The sequence below is a fragment of the Cyprinus carpio genome, chromosome B21 (assembly GCF_018340385.1).
Source record: "Cyprinus carpio isolate SPL01 chromosome B21, ASM1834038v1, whole genome shotgun sequence".
Lineage (NCBI taxonomy): Eukaryota > Metazoa > Chordata > Actinopteri > Cypriniformes > Cyprinidae > Cyprinus > Cyprinus carpio.
The window spans coordinates 17,243,537-17,267,818 of record NC_056617.1 but is presented as its reverse complement, the minus strand read 5'-3'; the positions used below and the strand labels follow the sequence as shown (position 1 = coordinate 17,267,818).

Here is a 24,282-nt window from a genome sequence, read left to right as displayed (position 1 = left end):
GATCTCAAAATCAAGCGTAGCATCAGTTCTGGCAGGCCACATTAGTCAAGCTGACTCTCAACTGATCCATGTCTACCTATAGAAATGTGACACCTATCACAGCACTCATATATATGCTCCTTCAGTATCATCACCAGCTTTCACATTGCTTAATAGCTTATCAATGGCAAATTCAGCAGGCAAAAACCATCATCTCACTAGGAATTGTGTAACCGGGAATTTAGAGAGACAAATTAATTCCCCTTATGAACTTCACCTCGATTTATTCAAGTCTGTTAACTTGAACACGTGCTTTTGCAGCGGGGTTTGTGTTCGATTTTCCTCACACATTCATGGATAAACGGCAATAACTCCAAAACAACAAAAAATTTGAAAACAGTATTTTCGCCAAAAGGGCAAAGCTGATAATGTTTCTCAACATTATTTTTCACTTGATATAATAGGCACTGCCCCGCACAAACTGTTGTAACGTGCTAAGGTCCTTCAGTATTATCACCAGCTTTCACGTTGCTCTATAGCTAATTACCCTCCTCTATCCCCAACTCCTCCTCTCGTCAGTCAGGATTCAGCCTTCTGATGCTCATTGAATCAGACTAATTTCTTAAATGTTACATTCAATTTTGAACCTTTATGATATCTGCAGTGCATTCATGTTGGTTCTGTTCTGTTTACCCTGGGGGGTTATTGCTGCTCTCCCTGCTCTTATCCATGCTAGGGTGCATGAATGCCCAGGGAGTTCTTGCCCAGAACGGAACCATACTGCCAATCCAAACTGACATTTACAGTAATTAATAGAAGTTGTCCCAGGAAAAAAAAAAAAATCTGTATTATCAACAATCATAGTACAACACTTTATAAGTGTTTTGATATTTTACATGGTCAGTTTGGGTAATTCTGATTTCATTCCACTCAGTTGTCCTCTTTGTATACTTTCCCTTTTATTATTACTCTAAAACAACTGTGATAAATGTGTTAACGATTAGGAAAACTGCATTTCCTGTGTTGTGTGTATAATTAATTAATTAGAGTTGTTATCAGTTTAGGGCCAATCGAAAATATACCATGTTCTTTGATAGAATGACAAATTACAAAGTTTTGTTTGTTGTGTTTGGACAAAGGGTACATAAATGTTTGGGATTTGTGTAAAAGCTTTTTTCAAACATTTTAAAGTATTGGTTGGTTGTATGAACTATTGTGAATACATTGGAGAGTTTTGTGCACATTTGTTTGAGAAAATTATTTGCATGATTTGTAATCTGTATGAAATTAATGAAAACGCACAATCTGGACAATTACAAAGTGTTCAGTCCACTGTGTTAAATGATTTGAGAACAGTGACCTGAGTTTGGAGAAATGTGTCAAATCGATTGAGAAAAACTGTAAACACAAGCAGGAAATGGCTACTTATCACCACATATTGAGTGATTTACATTATGATCACAATAATAAATTCATTAATAACAGCAATATATAAGTAAATATGATTAAATCAAGTCAATATAGCCATTTTACAATTATTGGCTGACTATCCGAATTATTAATTTGAAATTCTACAGTGTACATATACTGTTATTAAATATTGCATGAAATAAGTTTTTTTTATTATTTTATTTCAATTAATTTCAGCAATTTTCTTTGAAACTCATTTGCTACCATAAAATTACTATTAATAGTTTTCCCGCCTGTTTGATGTATTTCCTGTTGAAATGGGAGGTTGAGGCATACATACTACATAGAATACATTGAACATAGTAAGAGCTCATCTGCAAATTTGAAGAGACATTCCAAAAATAAAATCACACTTTTAATGTGACCTAACAGACATGGATTAAAATAAAACTCAGTTACGGGTGGCTATATACAAGCATTTTATCTACCATCAAACATCATTCAAAATGTATGCAACAAGACACCTTGACAATAAATGCGATTCCTTTGTTTTTCACCATTTGATAAAATGAGAATCAAAGCATTTATAAGCCCAGTGCTTTCCACTGAGTCAGCTCTACTGTCAAAACAGGAGCATGAAGAAGTATGTGTGTGTCCTTCAGGCTCACCCTCCACGGCTCTTTTGAAGAAAACCTTGCAGCTGCCACAGGTGAGCACCCCATAATGACATCCAGAGGCCTCATCGGAGCATACCAGGCAGATCTTATGAGTGTTTCCACCGGGCTTGACTGATCCTGATGGACTGGAGCTGCTCACTTCAGGCCTGGCCAAAGAGCTAGAACACAAAATCAAAGAGAGTTTTAGACATTTCAAATAAAAACATTATAGATAACTTCTGTCCAATCATCAACATACAAACCCGATTCCAAAAAATTTGGGACACTGTACAAATTGTGAATAAAAACAGAATGCAATGATGTGGAAGTTTCAAATTGCAATATTTTATTCAGAATACAACATAGTTGACATATCAAATGTTTAAACTGAGAAAATGTATCATTTTAATGGAAAAATAAGTTGATTTTAAATTTCATGGCATCAACACATCTCAAAAAAGTTGGGACAAGGCCATGTTTACCACTGTGTGGTATCCCCTCTTCTTTTTATAACAGTCTGCAAACGTCTGGGGACTGAGGAGACAAGTTGCTCAAGTTTAGGAATAAATGTTGTCCCATTCTTGGCTAATACAGGCTTCTAGTTACTCAACTGTCTTAGGTCTTCTTTGTCACATCTTCCTCTTTATGATGTGCCAAATGTTTTATATGGGTGAAAGATCTGGACTAGAGGGTGGCCATTTCAGTACCCAGATCCTTCTTCAACGCAGCCATGATGTTTTAATTGATGCAGCATGTGGTCTGGCATTGTCATGTTGGAAAATGCAAGGTCTTCCCTGAATGAGACGATGTCTGGATAGGATCATATGTTGTTCTAGAACTTGGATATACCTTTCAGCATTGATGGTGCCTTTCCAGATGTGTAAGCTGCCCATGCCACACGCACTCATGCAACCCTATACCATCAGAAATGCAGACTTCTGAACTGAGCACTGATAACAACTTGGGTTGTCCTTGTCCTCTTTAGTCCGGTTGACATGGCGTCCCAGTTTTCCAAAAAGAACTTCAAATTTTGATTCGTCTGACCACAGAACAGTTTTCCACTTTGCCACAGTCCATTTTAAATGAGCCTTGGCTCAGAGAAAACGCCTGAGCTTCTGGATCATGTTTAGATATGGCTTCTTTTTTGACCTATAGAGTTTTAGCCGTCAACGGCGAATGGCACGGTGGATTGTGTTCACCGGCAATGTTTTCTGGAAGTATTCCTGAGCCCATGTTGTGATTTCCATTACAGTAGCATTCCTGTATGTGATGCAGTGCTGTCTTAGGGCCCGAAGATCACGGGCATCCAGTATGGTTTTCCGGCCTTGACCCTTACGCACAGAGATTGTTCCAGATTCTCTGAATGTTTGGATGATATTATGCACTGTAGATGATGATAACTTCAAACTCTTTGCAATTTTTCTCTGAGAAACTCCTTTCTGATATTGGTCCACTATTTTTAGCCGCAGAATTGGGGGAATTGGTGATCCTTTGCCCATCTGAGAGACACTGCCACTCTGAGAGGCTCTTTTTATACCCAATCATGTTGCCAATTGACCTAATAAGTTGCAAATTGGTCCTCCAGCTGTTACTTATATGTACATTTAACTTTTCCGGCATCTTATTGCTACCTGTCCCAACTTTTTTGAAATGTGTAGCTCACATGAAATCCAAAATGAGCCAATATTTGGCATGACAATTCAAAATGTCTCACTTTCAACATTTGATATGTTATCCATATTCTACTGTGAATAAAATATAAGTTTATGAGATTTGTAAATTATTCCATTCCTTTTTTACTCACAATTTGTACAGTGTCCCAACTTTTTTGGAATCGGGTTTGTATATAGGCTACTTATAAAATCTTGATGTTTAGTTAGAAACTGGTTCCCTTCCGAGAGAACATCGAACTGTGTCCTCTAGCAGTCACTTTGGGGAATGCCTTCAGCATGACCAATGTTTAAAGCATACATCTAAACATGACAATGATACTGGCCGGCGACAGCCTATGATGTCATTACTGGCACGACCACAGTATAAAAAGGGCACCGGGAGAACACTAAGCCCCTAGCCCTCCAGCTCAAGTGAGCCTTATATTTTTACCTGCTCTGCATGTGGAGATTGAGAAGGCTTGGAAAAATCTGTTTTTATCCCACATCTATAGGTTTCAACATACTTGTTATGACAATATTGAGGGGATGCATGAGAACGGTTATGAGAAAATACCCCTTATTGTATAGATGCTGGCTTGCTATCTCTCTGTGGGTAAGACATCTTCTCTTAAGCCTCCCTCCCTGCCATCCGAACCCCTTCAAGATACATCTCGTTTGAATGCCAGAGTGTATGCAGCAGCAGGTCAGGCTGCAGCTTCGTTGCACACCATGGCGATGCTTCAGGCTTATTAGGCTGACCTGTTGAAAGACCTGGATAAATGTCAGGGTCTATCCCCTGATGAAGTGGCCGAGTTGCATTGCACCACAGATCTCACTCTCCGTGCCACTAAGTCATGGTGGTTATGGAGAGGCATCTGTGGGTGAACCTGGCAGATATCAGGATGAAAGAATCCTTTCTCCTTGATGCACCAGTTTCCCCTTCTGAGCTTTTCGGTGATGGCTGACGGTGGTCGAGAAGTTTAAGGAGGCCAAGAAAAAAAGCCGGCTGCCTTTAAATCTTTCATTCAATGAAGGTCCAGATCTGAACCTGAACAACAAAGAGGTCCTGGCCCATCTCGATCTAAGGCTCAGAAGTGGGCACAGAAGACTAGTGTCGCAACTTCAGGTAGAGCTCAAAGGAGGTGTGAGTCAAAGGGTAAAAGGCAAGATTTGAGGGAGGTGATCAGACGAGGAGTTCTCAACACTCTCGTCCGGACCAGAGTAAAACCTGAGCTATCTTCTCACCTCCCTGTGAGAGTATTAACATCTGCTCTCATCTTCCTTTTCTATGTCTCATAGAACTACCTACTGATGGTCCGGACCCAAGCGCTCTTCGGACCTTGCCTTCAGATTATATCCGTGAGCTTGAGTCATGCGCGGGAGCAATGACTGGTGAGTACGATCCATTTAATCTACTCTATTGCAAGTTTTATGTGAATTCACTAACTAGTTTTCTCCGCAGCACTACTTGGACCTGTCCCTGTTTTTCTGATTTTGTTTTAGGGTTAGGACCTCTGTGAGCACCTTCCCTGCTGAAGTCAGAACCTTTTGCTGTTGACCGATTGTGGTGATGGTCTCACCCGTCGGTACTGGATTCAGGCTGGATGGTAGCCCTACATCTTCGGCTTCATGCCTACTGGACCACGCAGCCATGTCACTAAGCTTCTGCAGGAGCCTCCTTAGCCATCAAATCCCCAGTATTATGCTGCAACCTCAGGACTCTCGGGTCCTCCATTCAGGCTGAGCATCTTTCAGAGTTTAATGCTTCGTGACATTCTCCCTGGTGTCCTGGCTGGGTGTTTGCTTCGAGAAGCTGCCCCAGCCAGAAAGCGATGCTCATGTCTCGCCCGAGGGGTCTCTTGAGATTTGAGTCATCCTCGCAACCATAATGCATGCTCTCTGTGCAAGAGCTCCTCGCGCTGAGCCGTTGAGTGGCTTAACATGCCTTAACTTCACTCTGCAGTTCGACAGATGGTCAGACCCATGGGACCTCTCTGTCACACTGCCCTTATGGTTAAACCAGTGATTCGCCCCTTCGTGGAGTGGTTTTGAATACACTGCATTCCCTGAGGTACAAGTGAGATGTGTTTCCGTGGAAACCCTTCCTGAGTGCTTCGGCTCTGAGAAGCAGTATGCATGAATGGATTATTGGGTCCCGTTGCCCCTACAGGTTCATTTTGGACCTGGTTAAACGGGACCCATGTTATCTATCTAGAGAGTATAAGACTGCTCAAAGCCTCATTAGTTGACAGTCTCTCATTGGGCCCTTTTAGACTGCCCCTTCTAATCTAGCACTGCCTTCTGGTCGAGCTTGGAATTGCTCCCCTCACTGTGAGGGTTAGCTATGAGCCTACGCTCCCAGTTTGTGGTTTGAGGGCCCGCCTCTGCTTGAGAGCCAAGAATGCTGCTCCCGAGAACTCCTTATGTAACAATACTGAGTTGTTAGGCCAGTCCCTGTCGCTTCCTTGGTATGTTGCCTCTATGCTGGGACCCTGTTGGATTGTGTGATCCCCTCTTAGCTGGATCCCATTTCTTATGCTCCATTTACAATCAATCTGCTCCTCGGACATTGTCGTGCTCCCCTCACTGTGGGAGGGTCTTTATGAGCTTGCCGGTCCTGGGCAGATTATGTGAGTCCTCCTCTCTACTTAAGAGCTAGGTACTTTGCCCCTGGGCTAATGATCACTTCAAGCTGGGTTCCCCTCTCTTTGCTAAAGGTCGAGCCCTCCACTCTTTGAACTCCATCACATCAACATCAGGTGGTTTGACTGCTTGCTGCCTCCCTGATAAGTTGCCCCTATTTGGTTGCGCTTACCAGTGCTCCCCTCACCTTAGAGGGTTACCTTTGGGCATGCCGCTCCCAATTGAGCATCTGAGGTCTCCGCTCATGGGGTCCTCCACTTCATTGAGCTCTAGTCAGCAGTCATGCTAGGTTGCTGGGCCACCTTCTGCCTCCCTGCCAGGCTGCTTTTTGGTCGAGCTAGCAGTGCTCCCCTTACCATAGAGGGTCACATGTGAGCACGCCGCTCTCTTCTGAGTATCGGTGTTTCCCTCTCATTCAAGAGTCAAATCCTTTGCTCCGTGGGCTCTGCCAGACAGTCATGTCAAGAGCTCTGCCTTCCTCTTTAGCCTGCTCTCTTGGTGAACTTAGCAGTGCTCCCCTCACCCTAGAGGGTTACCTGTAAACACTCCACTCACTTCTGGGTGTCTGAGTTTCCTCTCTGCCTGAGATTCAAGTTCTCCACCCCAGAGCTCTGTGAGTCTGCAACACCAGGTTGTTAGGTATTTCTGTCTCCCTGATATGCTGCTCTTGTGGTTAAGATTTTAGTGCTCCCCTCATTCTAGAGCAGGGGTAGGCAACGTCGGTCCTGGAGTGCCGATGTCCTGCAGAGTTTAGATTCAACCATGAGAAAAATCCTTACTTGTCTGTAGACTTAGTAATCATGAAGACCTTGAATAGCTTGTTTGGTTGTGTTTGATTAGGGTTATAGCTAAACTCTGCAGGACAGTGGAACTCCAGGATTAACGTTGCCTAAGCTTCCAGTTCAAATGTGGATGTTACCCTCTCGGTCTAAGAGCTGGATGCTAGGCCCCTTCTAGTTATGTATAACCACATGCTCCGTAGCCTGTTCTGTGACTGCTATGGTTGAGTTGACAGTGCTCCATGGAAGGTTTGCAGCACAACTGTTTCCAGCACTGATAATAAATCAGCATTTTAGAATGATTTCTGAAGGACCATGTGACACTGAAGAATGGAGTAATGATGCTGAAAATTCAGCTTTGCATCACAGGAATAAATTAGTATTGTATTGTATATTAAAATAGAAAAAAACTTTATTTTACATCATAATAACATTTCACAATATTACATTCTTTCCTGTATTTTTTATTAAATAAATGCAGCCTTGATGAGCATAAGAAACTCCTGTAAAAACATTAAAAATCATTCTGATCCCAAACTTTAGACCGGTAGTATATACATATTTCTGTCATGACAACTCTTGGAGGGATTGGCATGGTAATGTACATGGCAGTGTTAATGTATTTGGTCTTGGCAGAATAGATCTGCTACGCTACGCAGTACAGAGACTTGCTACTGCCAATATATCCACAACATGCTGCTGTGAGCATGTAAGAAATACTGCTGCTGCAAATATAATACATGAAATAACCCCCATATAGCATACATTAATGACCTCATACAGGTGCAGCTGAGGAAGGTGGAGGATTTCTGAAGAAAGCTACAACTGCTACGGTAAGCTCTAGTCATGTATTTGAATGCTGAGCAGTGAGGTCACTGGCTACCGATACAGGAGAGCACCAATCAGCTGTGCCATGTGATATTGATGTCATTAGGTCAGATTGAGTTAGACCTATCGGACTGCGCCATCTAGAGTGTCCTGCCAGAACTCTGTATATTATGTGTATACATATATATATATATATATATATATATATATACACACACACACACACACACACACACACACACACACAGATATGACACTCTGTATATATACTCTGTGTGTATTGTCAGTAGCAGAACTTTCCACTCCCAGTGCTTTTATGATAATTTGCCATGTTTAGTAAATCTGGCCCTTAGTGTTTTGATGGAAAAGAAAAGTAGGGATGTCTGACTGATACTGATTAGTTGACACTTATGTCCATGTTATATGAATTATTTATTTCATGGCAAATAAATTAACAATAAAACAAAATAACTTAGTAAATAAGTAAATTTAGGCATCAGCTTTATAATACGCATAATGAAAATGGATATTCATTTAGCCACAGATCACATTTAACAATATTAAATTATTAGTGTTTTTAAAGATTTTAAATGAGCATGAGGATGAATGTAATCTAAATATTTATTTAACATCAAACATTAAATTTTTTTTTAAAAATTAAAAATGTATATCAGCTGATAACCAAAATAGTAAATATACCAATATATCATGCATACCTAAAGAAAATAAATTCACGACAGTAAAAGTTAACGTACATAAAATCTTGTATGGTTTCCATTTTATCGGGTACAGTAACTATTTTGCTAGTCTTTATTGTATAAATGATTAACAGAGAGTGAATTCACGAGTGAATTTATTCAAATTCCAAATGGATAATAGCCTAGAAATCGGGTAAAACAAAAAAAAGTGACGTGACATACAGCCAAGTATGGTGACCCATACTCAGAATTCGTGCTCTGCATTTAACCCATCCAAAGTGCACACACACAGCAGTGAACACACACTCCGTGAACGCACACCCGGAGCAGTGAGCAGCCATTTATGCTGCGGCGCCCGGGGAGCAGTTGGGGTTCGGTGCCTTGCTTAAGGGCATCTCAGTCGTGGTATTGCCAGCCCGAGACTCGAACCCACAACCGTAGGGTTTGGAGTCAAACTCTCTAACATTAGGCCATGACTTCCCCAAAATTAGCTCTCTCTATTTAATCACTCAAAAGCTGTTAATCATTTTAGTTTAGTTTACTGCAATCTCACAAATTTTCGTATTTATATCATGTCTGCACTTTAGGGGTGGGCGATATGAGCTAAAATTCATATCACAATATTTTACACTGTCCAGGCGATATCGATAATACATTGCGAATAATATATTGAGAAAAAAAATTACAGGCAAAATATTTTAATCTTATATAAAAAAAGTGAGGGATTGGACATAGACCTGAAATCATCAATGTTGTAAACATTTGTGCTGCTTTTTTCATGATTCTTTTAGTTATGAATATTTGAAATTGTTCTCGTGTTGCTTCGCGCCGCATCCACAGCAGAGAACATCACTGGGTTCTATTTGCTTTGCTTCGATTTTCAAAATCGAATCGCAATCGCGATTTAGATGTTGCGGTTTTGCTAATCGCAAAGCCTGCGATGTGGACGCTATATTACTCTGTTCCAGAGCATATGCATTACTGCCAGCCTTGAGTGGCAGCCTTACTTACCAGTAGAGTAAGCGCACCTCCGTTCTCCCCAATCAGAACTGCTCTAGCCAACTGCGTAAACACCCACCATTAAAAAAAAGCGGGTGAGAGAGTGTGTGTGTGATTATGGACTGTAAAAAAAAGTCTGTAGTTTTTACAAAATAATTTTGGCAGCTGTGGTTGCCAGAATACTTTTGTAAAAAATACAGAAAAACTGTCAACACAATTACGGCCAAAAACTGTAAATTTTACAGTATAAAACTGTTATTTACAAACAAGAAAATTTGAATGTAAACCAGTAAATTCAACAACGCACACTGCTATTAAAATCTGTTTTGTACCTTTAACATACTGACAACCACCATAATAATGCAGGTGGTAAAAGAGAAAAAACCACATGAAGAATCGAAGTTCATCACAAGTAGCTTCGCCACAAGCAGAAGTTTATATTAATATATAGAAGGTGCACAAAGTCATTCATGCAAACACAAAACACCATCATGGGTGACACACGATACTTAAACAATTCAATAAACTTTCATTAAACAGCAGAAGATGTAACATAAAGCCCAAATGTACAACTGATAACAAAAAACTATTAAAAAAAACATGATTATTTAAACAAAATACTTTCAAATGTGGAGCGTCACACAGGGAATTCTGGGAATATCAGTTTACAGTTTTTGACTGTAAATTATACATTGATTTGTTCTTTTTTTATTTCTAAAAACTGTAAAATTAACAGCATTTTACTGTAAAATTACATGAAATGTCTGGTTAGATCTTTTACAGTTTTTCCCTGTATATAGTACAGGAACTTACTGTTAACCTATTAACACTTTTTTTTTGTAGCGTTTTTACAAAATTGTACAGTTAAAATGACACTTATTTTTTACAGTGTGGATTATAAATTTTTTTTTGTATAGTTTTTAAATAATTGTGAAGTTATTATGTAATTTGTTTTTTCTTCGGCTTCGAAATGACAGACACCAAACAAAAATGTAACGTTAATTTGCAAGAGCTGTGTCACAACTTATATCAAGAGCTCCCTTATCGGTTCTGCTTTCAGTACCGGAGAATAAAAAATACATTCTTAGATGTTTTTGTTAGTACATGAACATTATCTTGCACATTTTATCTCCCCAACAGATTCTAATTTGAAAGTTTATAATTCATGTTCGCTATTCCCAATTCAGAAAAGCACACACACAGCCTGTGTCTCTGAATGCTTCTCATACTCGCTCCTCTCATCTCCGTCTCACGGAGGAGCCGTTACACTTGCCGCACACACGCAGCCTGTCTCGTAATACTCGGTTATACTCGCGCGCAGACCCACAACGCACGTCTCCACGTGGCAATAAGGACGAGGTAGATGCACGAGCGCAACCTGTGGCAACTCACGCCTGGCTCCAGGTTTAAAACAAGTGTAAATTCAGTCTAACTGCTTTGCTAATTTCACTTGGATGAAATGAAACATTCAGCACACTTGTTCTTAAAATCCCAACTGCTTAAAAATAATAAATCAGCCTATGTAACACTTTTATAATTGACTGAAGTAATACAGTTCTTTATTTGCACAAAATAATTACTAAATTTCACAGAAAAGATTAGTTTAAGAAAATTCTGTAAAAGTAGTAATATAATATTCCCTGCTGAAAAAAACAAACAAACAAACAAACAATAGAACCCCTCTCAAAACACAATAGAAAATGTAATGGATTTATTTATACTGAGAATTATATTGGCTTTAATTTCATATGTTATCGCCAGGATGCACGTCAGTGCTGTAACCATTATTATAAGGATACAACAAGCACTGTAACATGATTGATATGCAGACATTGCACTGTAAATAGCTAATTATTAAGATATACATCACTCTATCAGAGTTGGCCTAAATGTCTTTTTGATTGTATCCGTCATGTTTATTTAAATTTAATTAGGGATATTATATTAATGCTGATCCATTTTGTTTATTTAGATTTTATATTATTCTAACATAGCTATTACAAACATTTAAAAAAAATAATAAAATAATAAAAATACAACCATTAAATTTATATCAAGACTTTACCTCTCTAATAATGCCTCAGTCAGGTCAAAGAAATGTTCTATTAATTGCTTTTCATACTTTCGTCTGATACAACACTCAAAAAGAGTCTCGAGAGAGAGAGAGAGAGAGAGAGAGAGAGAGAGAGAGAGCTGTCGTAATGGAATGGATGGTTTATGTCTTTAGCACAGAGAATGAGCACGAAAAATAATATTTGATTCATGAACAAATTACTGACAGAACTATAAGACTATCAGAGGAAAGAATAGACAACAGTTACACCCCATTTTTTCATAAAGAACAAACAAAATTGTGATTAGTAGAGTTTTATTTCTAAAATGAATCTAATACAAAAAAAAAAACTAATACAAAATAAACATAGCTTACATGCCAAACTCTTTCATTCAAAAAAGAGTCACCGTTGCTTAAATAAAGTTTGAATACACTAGTAGTTTAAAGGGGTCATATGTTGCTTTTTTAAAGATCATTATTTTGTGTATTTGGAGTAACAGAATATGTTGACATGCTTTAATGTTCAAAAAACATTATTTTTCAAATACTGTACAATATTTTAGGTCCTCTATGCCCCGCCTTTCTCAAACGCTTCAACACTAACTGCGGTTACTGAAACCACGCCTTCTTTCTTTGCATGAACATTTGGGCGGCATTATGCAAATATTTCCACATAGTGACGTAGAAATGTGGGAGCGTGTTTGAGAAAGAGCCATTTGGGGGGGGGGGGGGGGGGAGAGTCTTAACTTTGATGAAGAATATCTCTTTGGATTTGAGACTTTAGTCTTTGCAACTTTACAGATCTTCTTCATGCACCAAGAGCTTGTAACACTCCAAAGAGAAAGGAAAAATTGAAATTGTATCATATGAACCCTTTAAAATCACAGTATAATATAATTTGTGTAAGCCTATGAAACACACTTATATCTCGTAATTACAGTTTCATTTACATTAAATACTAGCTTCAATAACAGCCCCACTTTACGCATGCACATTAAAATCCAATACTGCACATGCTCGTCAAACATCTAATACATATTGGATCTGATCCAGCTATGTCATCGTGCTACAGGCTGCAGCGAGGACCTCTTGGCCCATTTTGGGAACCACTGGAGTAGGCGATTTGTGCTCTATTAATTTGGTCTGTTACGATGCTCTATGTGTTTGATTACTAATGCCTGTGTAGTACAGGGTTGCACACAGAGGACAAAAATGTTCAGCCTCGACTCTTTATCATCATTTGTGTTCAAGTGTATCAAATTGAACAAAACTATATAAATGCAAAATTTGAATTCATGAATATATAACGGTATCCACGGTATAGCAAAATCCATATCATGGAACAACATAATACCGGTAGTCACTTTCACACTGATATAGTGCCCACCCCTAAAACATATTTTTGAGGCTCAACAATGGTGTTGAATGATGAATTAGCACATCATTTGTCTAAGCATTTTAAAAACACCAAAAAGACATGTAGACAACGTTAAAAATGTACAAATTTTCACCACAGGAGGTCTTTAAACTCTCTTGAGACTTAAAAATGCATGTAGATTAACCCAGCCTTTATCGTTCAACATGACGCTCTCTGAGGTTAACACTACTAATTAGCTGGCAGGAGATGCTCAGGACAGCTAATAATCATTGGTGGCAGAGTGCCATGAAGCCACTGGTCATCAACAACTGTTGCAGCGATTTCACTCTTCCGATACAGCTTCATTTGTGCTGGTTTACCTCTTTGATGATCTGCTTTTGGTATTACAAATCCCAGACACCTTGTCGTGTAACCAGAACTGTCTCGCAGGTTAGCCAACATGCCACACGCTGCCATATTTAGCTCCCATCTGCATGAACACATTAAGCCATTTGTCAGCTGATTGACAGGTTATTCAGAGCGAAGAAATATGCTGTTACAAATGAGTAATACCTTCCCACCCATGTAAAGAACTACACAGATTGCAATAAGGGTTTCAGAATACTGTAACACCAGGCCCCACATTTAGCTCTCAAGAATGCTTGTATTCTCAAAGCCAAGAAGTCTGACCTAGAGTTAGGTCTGTGGTTCGACTAGAAGGATCACTAGAAAGATGACACTAGTTATAAACCGACGAAGCAGGAACCACTGAAATCACTTACTCTGTGACTACAATTCAGGTAAAACAAGCAGTAAGATGAGCAATTGCATCATTTAAACATTTGGTTCTCCCTGTGAGTTACAAACGCTTATCAATACGAGGACTGTGTTTAAGGCATTTGGTGATATTGTGAAATCATCCGTTTTCATAAACCAACAGTATTTAATTAGTGTTCATAGAGATCGAGTTGCTATAATTCTTTCCCAGCAATGATCAGGACAAACCTGTGGTGCGCATGGTTAGGAACTGACATATACAAAGTGTATTTTATATGCATTCTAGAAATACATATTGCACGTTTCCAAGTTGGTGAAAACAGTACATGAAAGTAAGAAATATTAAATCCTAAGAATTCTTAAATAGCCAAAACAGCCGCCTTTAACTGTGAAAAGTAAAAATGTGCAGTTAAGCAGCTTTTTCTAATGGGTGTATAATTGTATTTGTACTTTATTTAATTCATTAGTATTAAAATGTCTTTTGAATTGCAAAACAATTAATTACAGTATTGATGTCAGCTGTGCTGCATCTGTAGCTTACACATAGACAGAAAAAAATTATATTTAAACTAACCAGAGGAAGAGCCGTTTTCAAAAGGTAGTATTATGAAAACAGCAGTAGCATAGCTGCCACTTTATGTACAGTACTAATATTATTTGCTCATATTTTAAACAAAGTTATGTCAGCAGTAACTTAAAATAATAAACAAAGAAGGTCTGCAATGCTTCACACTGCACAAGACAAACATCATAGTTTGCACTGATGCTAGACTTATTATTAGAAAATCCAATCTTTTGGTTTGCGTAATTTGTGTTCTACTGAAGAAACAAAGTCACCTACATCTTGAATGCCCTGGGGGTAAGCAGATAAACATCAAATTTTCATTTTTGGGTGAACTATCCCTTTAAGTATGAACAACTGAAGTATTTTGGCACTACTGATGGTGAAAAGATGCAAATTAATTTGGAGCTTCCATAAAGCACGTCCTAGACTGAAACGTGTCATTGTGTTCAAACAGTAAGTCTTTGAGGGCTGAAATGTAGTGCTAGGCACTATGTTTGTTTGTGTGTTTCTTCCATAGCCACTGTATGGGCATTTTTGGCACTGTAGACTTTTTAGAAAGAAAATTATTATTATTATTATTTTCTATTTCTTTTAAGGAAACGTCTCAGGTTACGCATGTAACCATGGTTCCCTGAGAATAGGGAACGAGACGCTACGTCCTCTAGAGGGCGCTATGGGAACGCTGTCAGCGTTGCCAGTGCCTGAAGCATGAATGAAAAAAAAAACGACAATGAACTTGACATTGGCAGGCGGAAGCCTATGACGTAAGCTAATGAGCGACTGCGGATATAAAAGGGCACTTGTAGAACGCATCACCCTCTTTTTTGTCTGAGGAGACACGGCATGATTCCGAAGCATGGCACAGAGACGCAGCGTCTCGTTCTCTATTCTCAGGGAACCATGGTTACATGCGTAACCTGAGACGTTCCCTTTCGAAAGGGAACTCCACGCTGCGTCCTCTAGAGGGCGCTCTGGGAACGGTATATACAACACCGCCATGCTGAGGGAAAAGTGCCTAGGTAACCATTTCCCCAAGTCAGGACTTTAGGAACAGCATCCCTACTAGCGAAACGCTAGGCTTTACGTGCAGGCTCACGCTCAATCATCATAGACTAACTCACCATCCAAGTCTGGAGCTCTAAGAGTGGAGGTCTCAGTATTTACGAATCTCTGAAGCGAGAGGAGACCCAGCTACACTCCACGCCAGCGGCAGGTAGTGACTACTGCCTAGGCGGAGCTCTGGGGAGCGGAGGCTTCAGCAAGATGAGGCCTCTCTCTCCCTCTCTAAAATGAGAGGAAAGCTACGACGCTCAACCCTGCAGGGGAGCTCTTAAGAGTGGAGGCCTCAGCATAACAGCCTGACAACACTCAGTGCTAAAGACAGTTAGCGAGGCTCACAGAAAAAGGAGCCTACATACCAATAGTACTGTTTTAGCAGAGCTCTGGGGAGCGGCGGCTCCAGCAGAATGACTCTCAAAATTAGAGGAAGCCTACCATGCTCAACCCTCTTAGAGAAGCTCTTAAGAGTAGAGGCCTGAGCATGACAACTCTCTAGAGTGAGAGGCGGCCTGACAACACTCAACGCTAAAGACAGTTGGCGAGGCTCACAAAAGAAGAGCCTACCTACCAATATTACAGTCCGAGCGGAGCTAAGGAGAGCGTAGACTCCAGCAGAATGACTCTCTACATGAGAGGAAACCTACCATGCTCAATCCTGGTAGGGGAGCTCTTAAGAGTGGAAGCCTCAGCCTAGCCACACTCAACTTCAAAGGCAATAGTGAGGTCTCTAATGCCTAGGCGGAGCTCTGAAGAGCGAAGGCTTCAGCAGGATGACTCTCTTAAACGAGAGGAAGCCTAACGCTCAACCCTCTCAGAGAAGCTCTTAAGAGTGGAGGCCTCAGCATGATGACTCTCTAAAGCTAGAGGAGACCTAGCCACACTCAGCATCAAGGCAGTTAGTGAGGCTCAGTAGAAGAGCCTACACCCCTCTACTGCCTAGGCGGAGCTGTGGGGAGCGGAGGATTCAGCAGAATGACTCTCTGAAACGAGAGGAAACCCATAACCCTCAACCCTGGCAGGGGAGCTCTTAAGAGTGGAGGCCTCAACATAACAACTCTCTAAAACGAGAGGAGACCTGGCTACACTCAGCGCCAGAGGCAGTAAGCGAGGCTCTCAAAAAAAAAAAAAAAAAATCATATCACTGCCCCTGACGGAGCTCCAAAGAGCGAAGGCTTCAGCAGGATGACTCTCTTAAAAGAGAGGAAGCCTAACACTCAAACCATCTTAGAGAAGCTCTTAAGAGTGGAGGCCTCAGCATGACGACTCTCTAAAACGAGAGGAGACCTGACTACACTCAGCGCTAGAGACAGTTAGCGAGGCTCCCCAAAGAAGAGGAGCCTACCAACCAATATTACTGTCCAAGCGGCGCTATGGAGAGTGGAGGCTTCAGCAGAATGACTCTCTTAAATGAGAGGAAACCTACACACTCAATCCTAGTTTGAGCTCTTAAGAGTGGAGGCCTCAGCATAACGACTCTCTAAACGAGAGGAGACCTAGCCACACTCAGCGTCAAGGCAGTTAGTGAGGCTCAGTAGAAGAGCCTACACCGCTATACTGCCTAGGCGGAGCTCTGGGGAGCAGAGGCTTCAGCAGAATGACTCTAAAACGAGAGGAAACCTACAACGCTCAACCCTGGCAGGGGAGCTCTTAAGAGTGGAGGCCTCAGCATAACGACTCTCTAAAGCGAGAGGAGACCTGGCTACACTCAGCCCCAGAGGCAGTAAGCGAGGCTCAAAAAGAGCCTACAAACTCATATCACTGCCCCTGATGGAGCTCTAAAGAGCGAAGGCTTCAGCAGGATGACTCTCTTAAACGAGAAGAAGCCTAACACTCAACCCTCTTAGAGAAGCTCTTAAGAGTGGAGGCCTCAGCATGACAACTCTCTAAAACTAGAGGAGACCTGACTACACTCAGCGCTAGAGACAGTTAGCGAGGCTCCCCAAAGAAGAGGAGCCTACCAACCAATATTACTGTCCAAGCGGAGCTATGGAGAGTGGAGGCTTCAGCAGAATGACTCTCTTAAATGAGAGGAAACCTCACACTCAATCCTAGTTTGAGCTCTTAAGAGTGGAGGCCTCAGCATAGCGACTCTCTAAAACGAGAGGAGACCTAGCCACATTCAGCGTCAAAGGCAGTTAGTGAGGCTCAGTAGAAGAGCCTACACCCCTATACTGCCTAGGCGGAGCTCTGGGGAGCGGAGGCTTCCGCAGAATGACTCTCTAAAACAAGAGGAAACCTACAACGCTCAACCCTGGCAGGGGAGCTCTTAAGAGTAGAGGCCTCAGCATAACGACTCTCTAAAGTGAGAGGAGACCTGGCTACACTCAGCGCCAGAGGCAGTAAGCGAGGCTCAAAAAAGAGCCTACAAACTCATATCACTGCCCCTGACGGAGCTCTAAAGAGCGAAGGCTTCAGCAGGACGACTCTCTTAAACGAGAGAAAGCCTAGCACTCACCCCTCCTAGAGAAGCTCTTAAGAGTGGAGGCCTCAGCATGACGACTCTCTAGAACGAGAGGAGACCTGACTACACTCAGCGCTAAAGACAGTCAGTGAGGCTCCCCAAGGAAGAGGAGCCTACCTACAAAAAGTACTGTCCAAGCGGAGCTATGGAGAGTGGAGGCTTCAGCAGAATGAGTCTCTTAAATGAGACGAAACCTACACTCTCAATCCTGGTTTGAGTTCTTAAGAGTGGAGGCCTCAGCATAACGACTCTCTAAAACGAGAGGAGACCTAGCTACACTCAGCGTCAAAGGCAGTTAGTGAAGCTCAGTAGAAGAGCCTACAAACTCATATCACTGCCCCTAAGGAGCTCTAAAGAGTGAAGGCTTCAGCAGGATGACTCTCTTAAACGAGAGGAAGCCTAACACTCAACCCTCCTAGAGAAGCTCTTAAGAGTGGAGGCCTCAGCATGACGACTCTCTAGAACGAGAGGAGACCTGACTACACTCAGCGCTAGAGATAGTTAGCAAGGCTCCCCAAAGAAGAGGAGCCTACCTACAAAAAGTACTGTCCAAGCGGAGCTATGGAGAGTGGAGGCTTCAGCAGAATGACTCTCTTAAATGAGAGGAAATCTAACAACGCTCAACCCTGGCAGGGGAGCTCTTAAGAGTGGAGGTCTCAGCATAACGACTCTCTAAAGCGAGAGGAGACCTGGCTACACTCAGCGCCGGAGGCAGTAAGCGAGGCTCAAAGAAGGAGCCTACAAACTAAATCACTGCCCATGACGGAGCTCTTAAGAGTGAAAGCTTCAGCAGGATGACACTCTAAAACGAGAGGAAGCCAAGCACTCAACCCTCTTAGAGAAGCTCTTAAGAGTGGAGGCCTCAGCATGACGACCCTCAGGAGCGAGAGGAGGCCTGACAACACTCAGAGCTAAAAAATAGTTAGTGAGGCTCACAAAAAAGGAGCCTACAAGCCAATAGTGCTTTCTAAGCGGAGCTATGGAGAGCGGAGGCTTCAGCAGGATAACACTCTTAAACGTGAGGAAGCCTACCAACACCCACCTAGTTGAGGAGCTCTTAAGAGTGGAGGTCTCAACGTAACGTTTCTCTAAACAAGAGAGGACCTGACTACTCAATGCTAGACGCAGTTAGTGAGGCTCACATAGAGCCTACATACCAGTTCTGTCTAAGCGGCTCCACAGAGCTCCGTTGAGAGAACCAGGAACTGTGATCTCAGCCTAGGCCCCTCAAGAACCGCTGATCAGGGAGGCTCACAGAGAGCCTCACACCTGGGCTGAGAAGATGAGGAGGCTCAGAGGAGGCTCAAACAAGAGCCTAACAACTCAAAAAAAAAAAAAACTTGCCTTTTTTTTTTTTTTTTTTTTTTTTTTTCAAGTCAGGAGCCTCCTTCACCAAAAATGTAGATAACCCACATTATACACCGTTCCTATTCTAAAAATCTATACAAAAGGAATTCTGGAAGAAAAAAGCATTCCACGTCAGATTCCTTCCATGCCCCGCCTACAATACCCGTGATCGGCCTGATTAACTGCCTCGGCAGCCGCGAGACCCGAAACGCAGGGGAGAGGCGCTAAATTTTCAAAAGAATCAGGCATTCTCAATGCAATCACCTCTCGCAGCGTGGCTATCTCCCCTGAGAGCCGTACATTCTGATCAAAACACTTAATTCCCTCAAGAATCAGGCGAGAACAGAAACCGCTGCGAATGCATCGCATTAAGCTTGTTCAACTCCACCGAGAGGCGAACGCGCTCGTGCAAACGCTGGCAAAAACTCGAGTACAGACCTCTGCTCTAGTAGTTCCGCGAATGCAACAGTGAGCGCATCCTACTCCCTCGTGAGTCAAACGCACATGCTTAGTACACAAGGCTTGAAGACAAAAAAGAGGTTGATGCGTTCTACAAGTGCCCTTTTATATCCGCAGTCGCTCATTAGCTTACGTCATAGGCTTCCGCCTGCCAATGTCAAGTTCATTGTCGTTTTTTCATTCATGCTTCAGGCACTGGCAACGCTGACAGCGTTCCCATAGCGCCCTCTAGAGGACGCAGCGTGGAGTTCCCTTTCGAAAGGGAACTTACTTTTTACAAAAAAATTGAAACGTGACTTTTTTCATAAGACATCTTGATTTCAATAATTGGTTTATAGCACCAAACCAATAGAGGATTATGAAAAATGCAAACTGTTCTCCCAAATGCTAAAGTCACAAGGTTGCATTACATGTGATCCCCATTTCCTATATGAGATGCTCCCTTCTCTGTTTATTTTTGGGAGATGTTCCTCACAGCAAGATGGTGAAAGATACTCTTCTCCCAGAACCAAGCACACACTAGCAGATACAGCAGAGCACACATGCTCCTCAATGACACATCCTGAGATTTCTGAAGAGGAATATTTTAAAACACTTCACACAAGTGAAGTGCATCAAAACTACCAAATGAATGTTTGGGAAATTAGACCTGACATGTGGCACATATTTGCTTTATTTACAGAAATGTGCCGCTCCTCTCAAACTCAATTCTCTGAGGTATTAGACACAAGTAAGAGCCATGTGTTTAATAAATTATAATCACATTAGTCTTTTGCCTGAGGCAAAGTGCCTGATCCAAACAGTGCCTTAAAACGACTTGCTAATGTGCAAAAACAATTTTGCTAAATCAATATCGGAACATTTCACAGCTATAAAACCCAAAACTGCAATTCAAAAAACACCAAAACATTTTGAGAGTCCAACTGCAGGCCCATTTTATCTTTATTCTGAAGAGCAAATCTGTGCAAATAGCAGGTGAGTGATATATAAAATGTGCTAAAGATACATGCTGAATGAATTTTTAGTCAAACGGAGGGGCTGTTATTGCTGAGACTGCTCGTCAAACAGGAAAGTTTAGTTTCACAACAGCCATGCTGCTGCACAAAATTCCTATTACGTCCCATTATTCACAGCTCTGATGGCGGTAACGTGCAAAGATGCAGTCCGTGCATTTCGCATTTGCATGTGAAAATGACTGAGTGGGAATGTGGAATGTTATTGGGGTGATATCTGACACCCCAGTCAACAAATTCGATTTAAAAACTCCTTAATTCATCTTTTTTTTTTTTTGTATCCTGAACATGGTGCTTTTAAAGCAGCCTGCCAAATTTTTTAACTTTTAAAAACAGTTTGACTCTCCAGACCCCTGACTTCTCCAATTATCTGCCCAGTGTAGTCATTGAATATAAGGATTTTAAAGTCCTTTTTTAAAACCTGCACAAATAAATATCAGCATGTTTCCTTTAGAACTGGGTACAATTAAAAAATAAAAGTACTGGATTCAACAAATAAATTATTACACAAACATTTAAGGCTACAATATAGACAAAACATTGCATCTCTAAAGTGGCATTTAGGTATTTTTACACAGAGCCAGCATGAATGCATTTATTACACTGCAATTCATACCGCAAAAATAATGCTAGGAAACAGAGTTTGAAATGGGCATTAATTGGTTTAAAAAACTGAATAGTGAAATATGAAATTATTATTTTTATTTCTTTTTAAATAAAATGAGACTTTACATATGAAACTAAAATTGCCAGAATGTGGCATCCTAGATGGCTAGTCTGATTTTTAACTAAATTGGCTCAGGCCATATTCAGATGATACTGATTATTAAACGTTTTTATATAGACCAACCCGTTCTTATATATTGTATCAGCAAATTCAACAAAGATCATGCTAAAATGGAAGTTAGGCTATGACTTCTCTCATTACATGATGACCTGAGGGAACGTCTACCATTCCGGCACAAGGCCAACTACTGGTCAAGAGTCATTTTTTGCTAATAACTTTTAAAAAAGTATGTCCAAAAATCCTGAGATTGGTCATATTAGTATCTGTGTGGCATCAAGCGATACCCAGATTTTCCACGTTGAATATATTTTATGAACGCTTAGATGTACATAAACTTGATGCTTGTGGATTCGGCATCATGCCATAAAGAAACCTATGAAGTTCTGGGCTATTAAAAGTTACAACAAAATATTTACAGTTTTTGTCAATTTTGTCTGATGGACATCATTCTTACTTGTTCGAATGCAATAGTATATGCATTTCAACAGTCTGTCAATTGTGTCAAATGCATCAGAGTAAATTATGAAAGTAAAAATTATTTAATGTGGCATAATGAAAAAGATCATTTCTGTCACTGCTGTGTACTGACAAACATACAAAATCCCAGAAAATATAGACATATATTTTTTGTCAATATCACACAGTGAATCATCGATGTAGAAATCTTCCAAAAAAAACAATTGCCTCTAAAAATTGGCATCAGTGCTCTTAAACTAAAAAATGCAGAGCCCTGAATACAATGTTCATTGGAGTCTAGCCAATGTCACATACATATCACATGTGTTGGACTGATAGAGGGAAGGGCCTAACGTTTGACTTCCCCTGAGAAAAAGACATGAGTTCTTTGGCCCTTTGAGTGAAAAGAGTTCTCACGGGTGTCACTGAAAGAGTGTATCTGAGAGTGTTTTCTTCAGCTGCAGAGCCCTGCCCTCTCTTCCTCCCTTCACTTTCACTCCAGCTCTGAGGTGCTTATATAATATCTAAACTGCCATTACAGCTGCACTTGCAAAGCTTGAGCTCACCCAAATCTCGCTACACATGAAAAGTTATTTTCCATAAAAAAATGTAAAAAGCATAACAAGCTCCATAATCAACAATTTCTTCAGTTTGAATACATTTTTATTCTCTTAAACCAGTATTATATATCTGCACATTTTGGTATAACCATTTAAGGATTGCTACTATACTGTAATACCATTATTACAATGTAGGGCAATGCTAATAAGCTAATAATAATAATAATAAAAACAATAATTATATATATATATATATATATATATATGGACAATAAATGCTGATTTTAGAATTCTAAAATATTCTGTACAAATAAATGAACATTAAAACACTAAAAACTCAAATCTGCTAACATCATACAAATTACAGTGCATTTACATTTATGTATTTGGCAGATGCTTTTATCCAAAGTGACTTGCATTGCATTCAAGGTATACATTGACCCCCTTGCGATTCCAAACACGATGCTCTACTGTCTGAGCTACAAGAATGCTGGGTAGCAATATATCATGCTTTAATACTGTAGCTAGCTGAACAAATTCACATTAATAGTAGCAAATACAGAACTCTCAAGAGAAAAGAACTTCTACTTCCACTCATGTTGATGTTTGCTAGTTTATGTTATTCTCTTTAGCCAATCAAGCGTGATTAGCCAAACTTGCCATGTTTCTCATTACCACTAATTTCCAGAGATGCTGCCAATAGAACACTGAGTTTGCATGCTGCTACTGCAGCTAAATATGAATCAATTTGTCATTCACTACTGAAGATTGTGACCTAAAATGTCGCTGTCTGTTTTTTAAAGTTTAATAAATGCATCTATTAAACCTCCACAACCCTTGATCGAGAATTTAAATGCAGAGGGCGTGACAACAAACCCACAGTGTCGCTTTTGTGCATCCAATTTGTGTCTGGAACGCTGAAGAATGAGCCTTTTGTTTTCTTCACAGTCTTTATTTTCAGGAATATAATTTGGACTCATCACTGAGTACCATCTGACCTTGCACTCACTAAACTATTTTAGGCTCTCTCTGGATGCATTAATCTCTTTAAGCAATGGCATTCACCGATGTGGTGTCCTTCCAGGGGCGTCATGCACTCATGATTTTTGAGGGGGGGCTGGGATGGGGGCTTGTCATGTGACACAGCAGCCACAATAGCACTGTATAACTGATATAGGCTTAGGGGTGTGCGATATGATGATTTTTGATTGTGGATTATAAAAATGTCTACATGATCTGCTTTTGAAGAAAAATCGTAGTATCGTGCTACAGCGCACATTCTATCAGTTACAGTTCTGGTGCCTCCGTCTCAATAAACTGTACAACACCACATACATTCAGTGTTAGAGGTCGAGTTACACTCAAAGGACATTGCACTTACTGTATGCGCAGTCACAAAAGTACATTATTTGCATATTTGTTTTAAAACCGTGCCAGTTAAAGGGGTCATATGATGCTGCTAAAAAGAACATTATTTTGTGTATTTGGTGTAATGAAATGTGTTAATGCGGTTTAAGGTAAAAAAACCATATTATTTTCCACATACTCTACTTTATTGTTTCTCCTCTGTGCCCCGCCTTCTGAAATGCATAGATTTTCACAAGGCTCATCTCTCTGAAAAGCGAGGTGTGCTGTGATTGGCCAGCTATCTAGCGCATTGTGATTGGCCGAATGCCTCAAGCGTGAGACGGAAATGTTACACCTCTTAACATATTGTGAAGCCTTGTCCAGCCGGAGCGACGAG

At 40.7% G+C, this 24,282-nt stretch overlaps 1 protein-coding gene across 2 annotated transcripts in view; it reads right to left on the bottom strand.

The window, feature by feature from the left end:
- The window catches only part of LOC109060192 (glucocorticoid receptor-like), an 86,465-nt gene that overhangs the window by 25,002 nt on the left and 37,181 nt on the right, over positions 1 to 24,282 (bottom strand). For both annotated transcript variants that reach the window (XM_042748207.1, XM_042748208.1), the window contains exon 3: positions 2,058 to 2,224. In XM_042748207.1, coding sequence (XP_042604141.1) covers positions 2,058 to 2,224 — 167 coding nt within the window. The remainder of the gene's footprint in view (positions 1 to 2,057; positions 2,225 to 24,282) is intronic.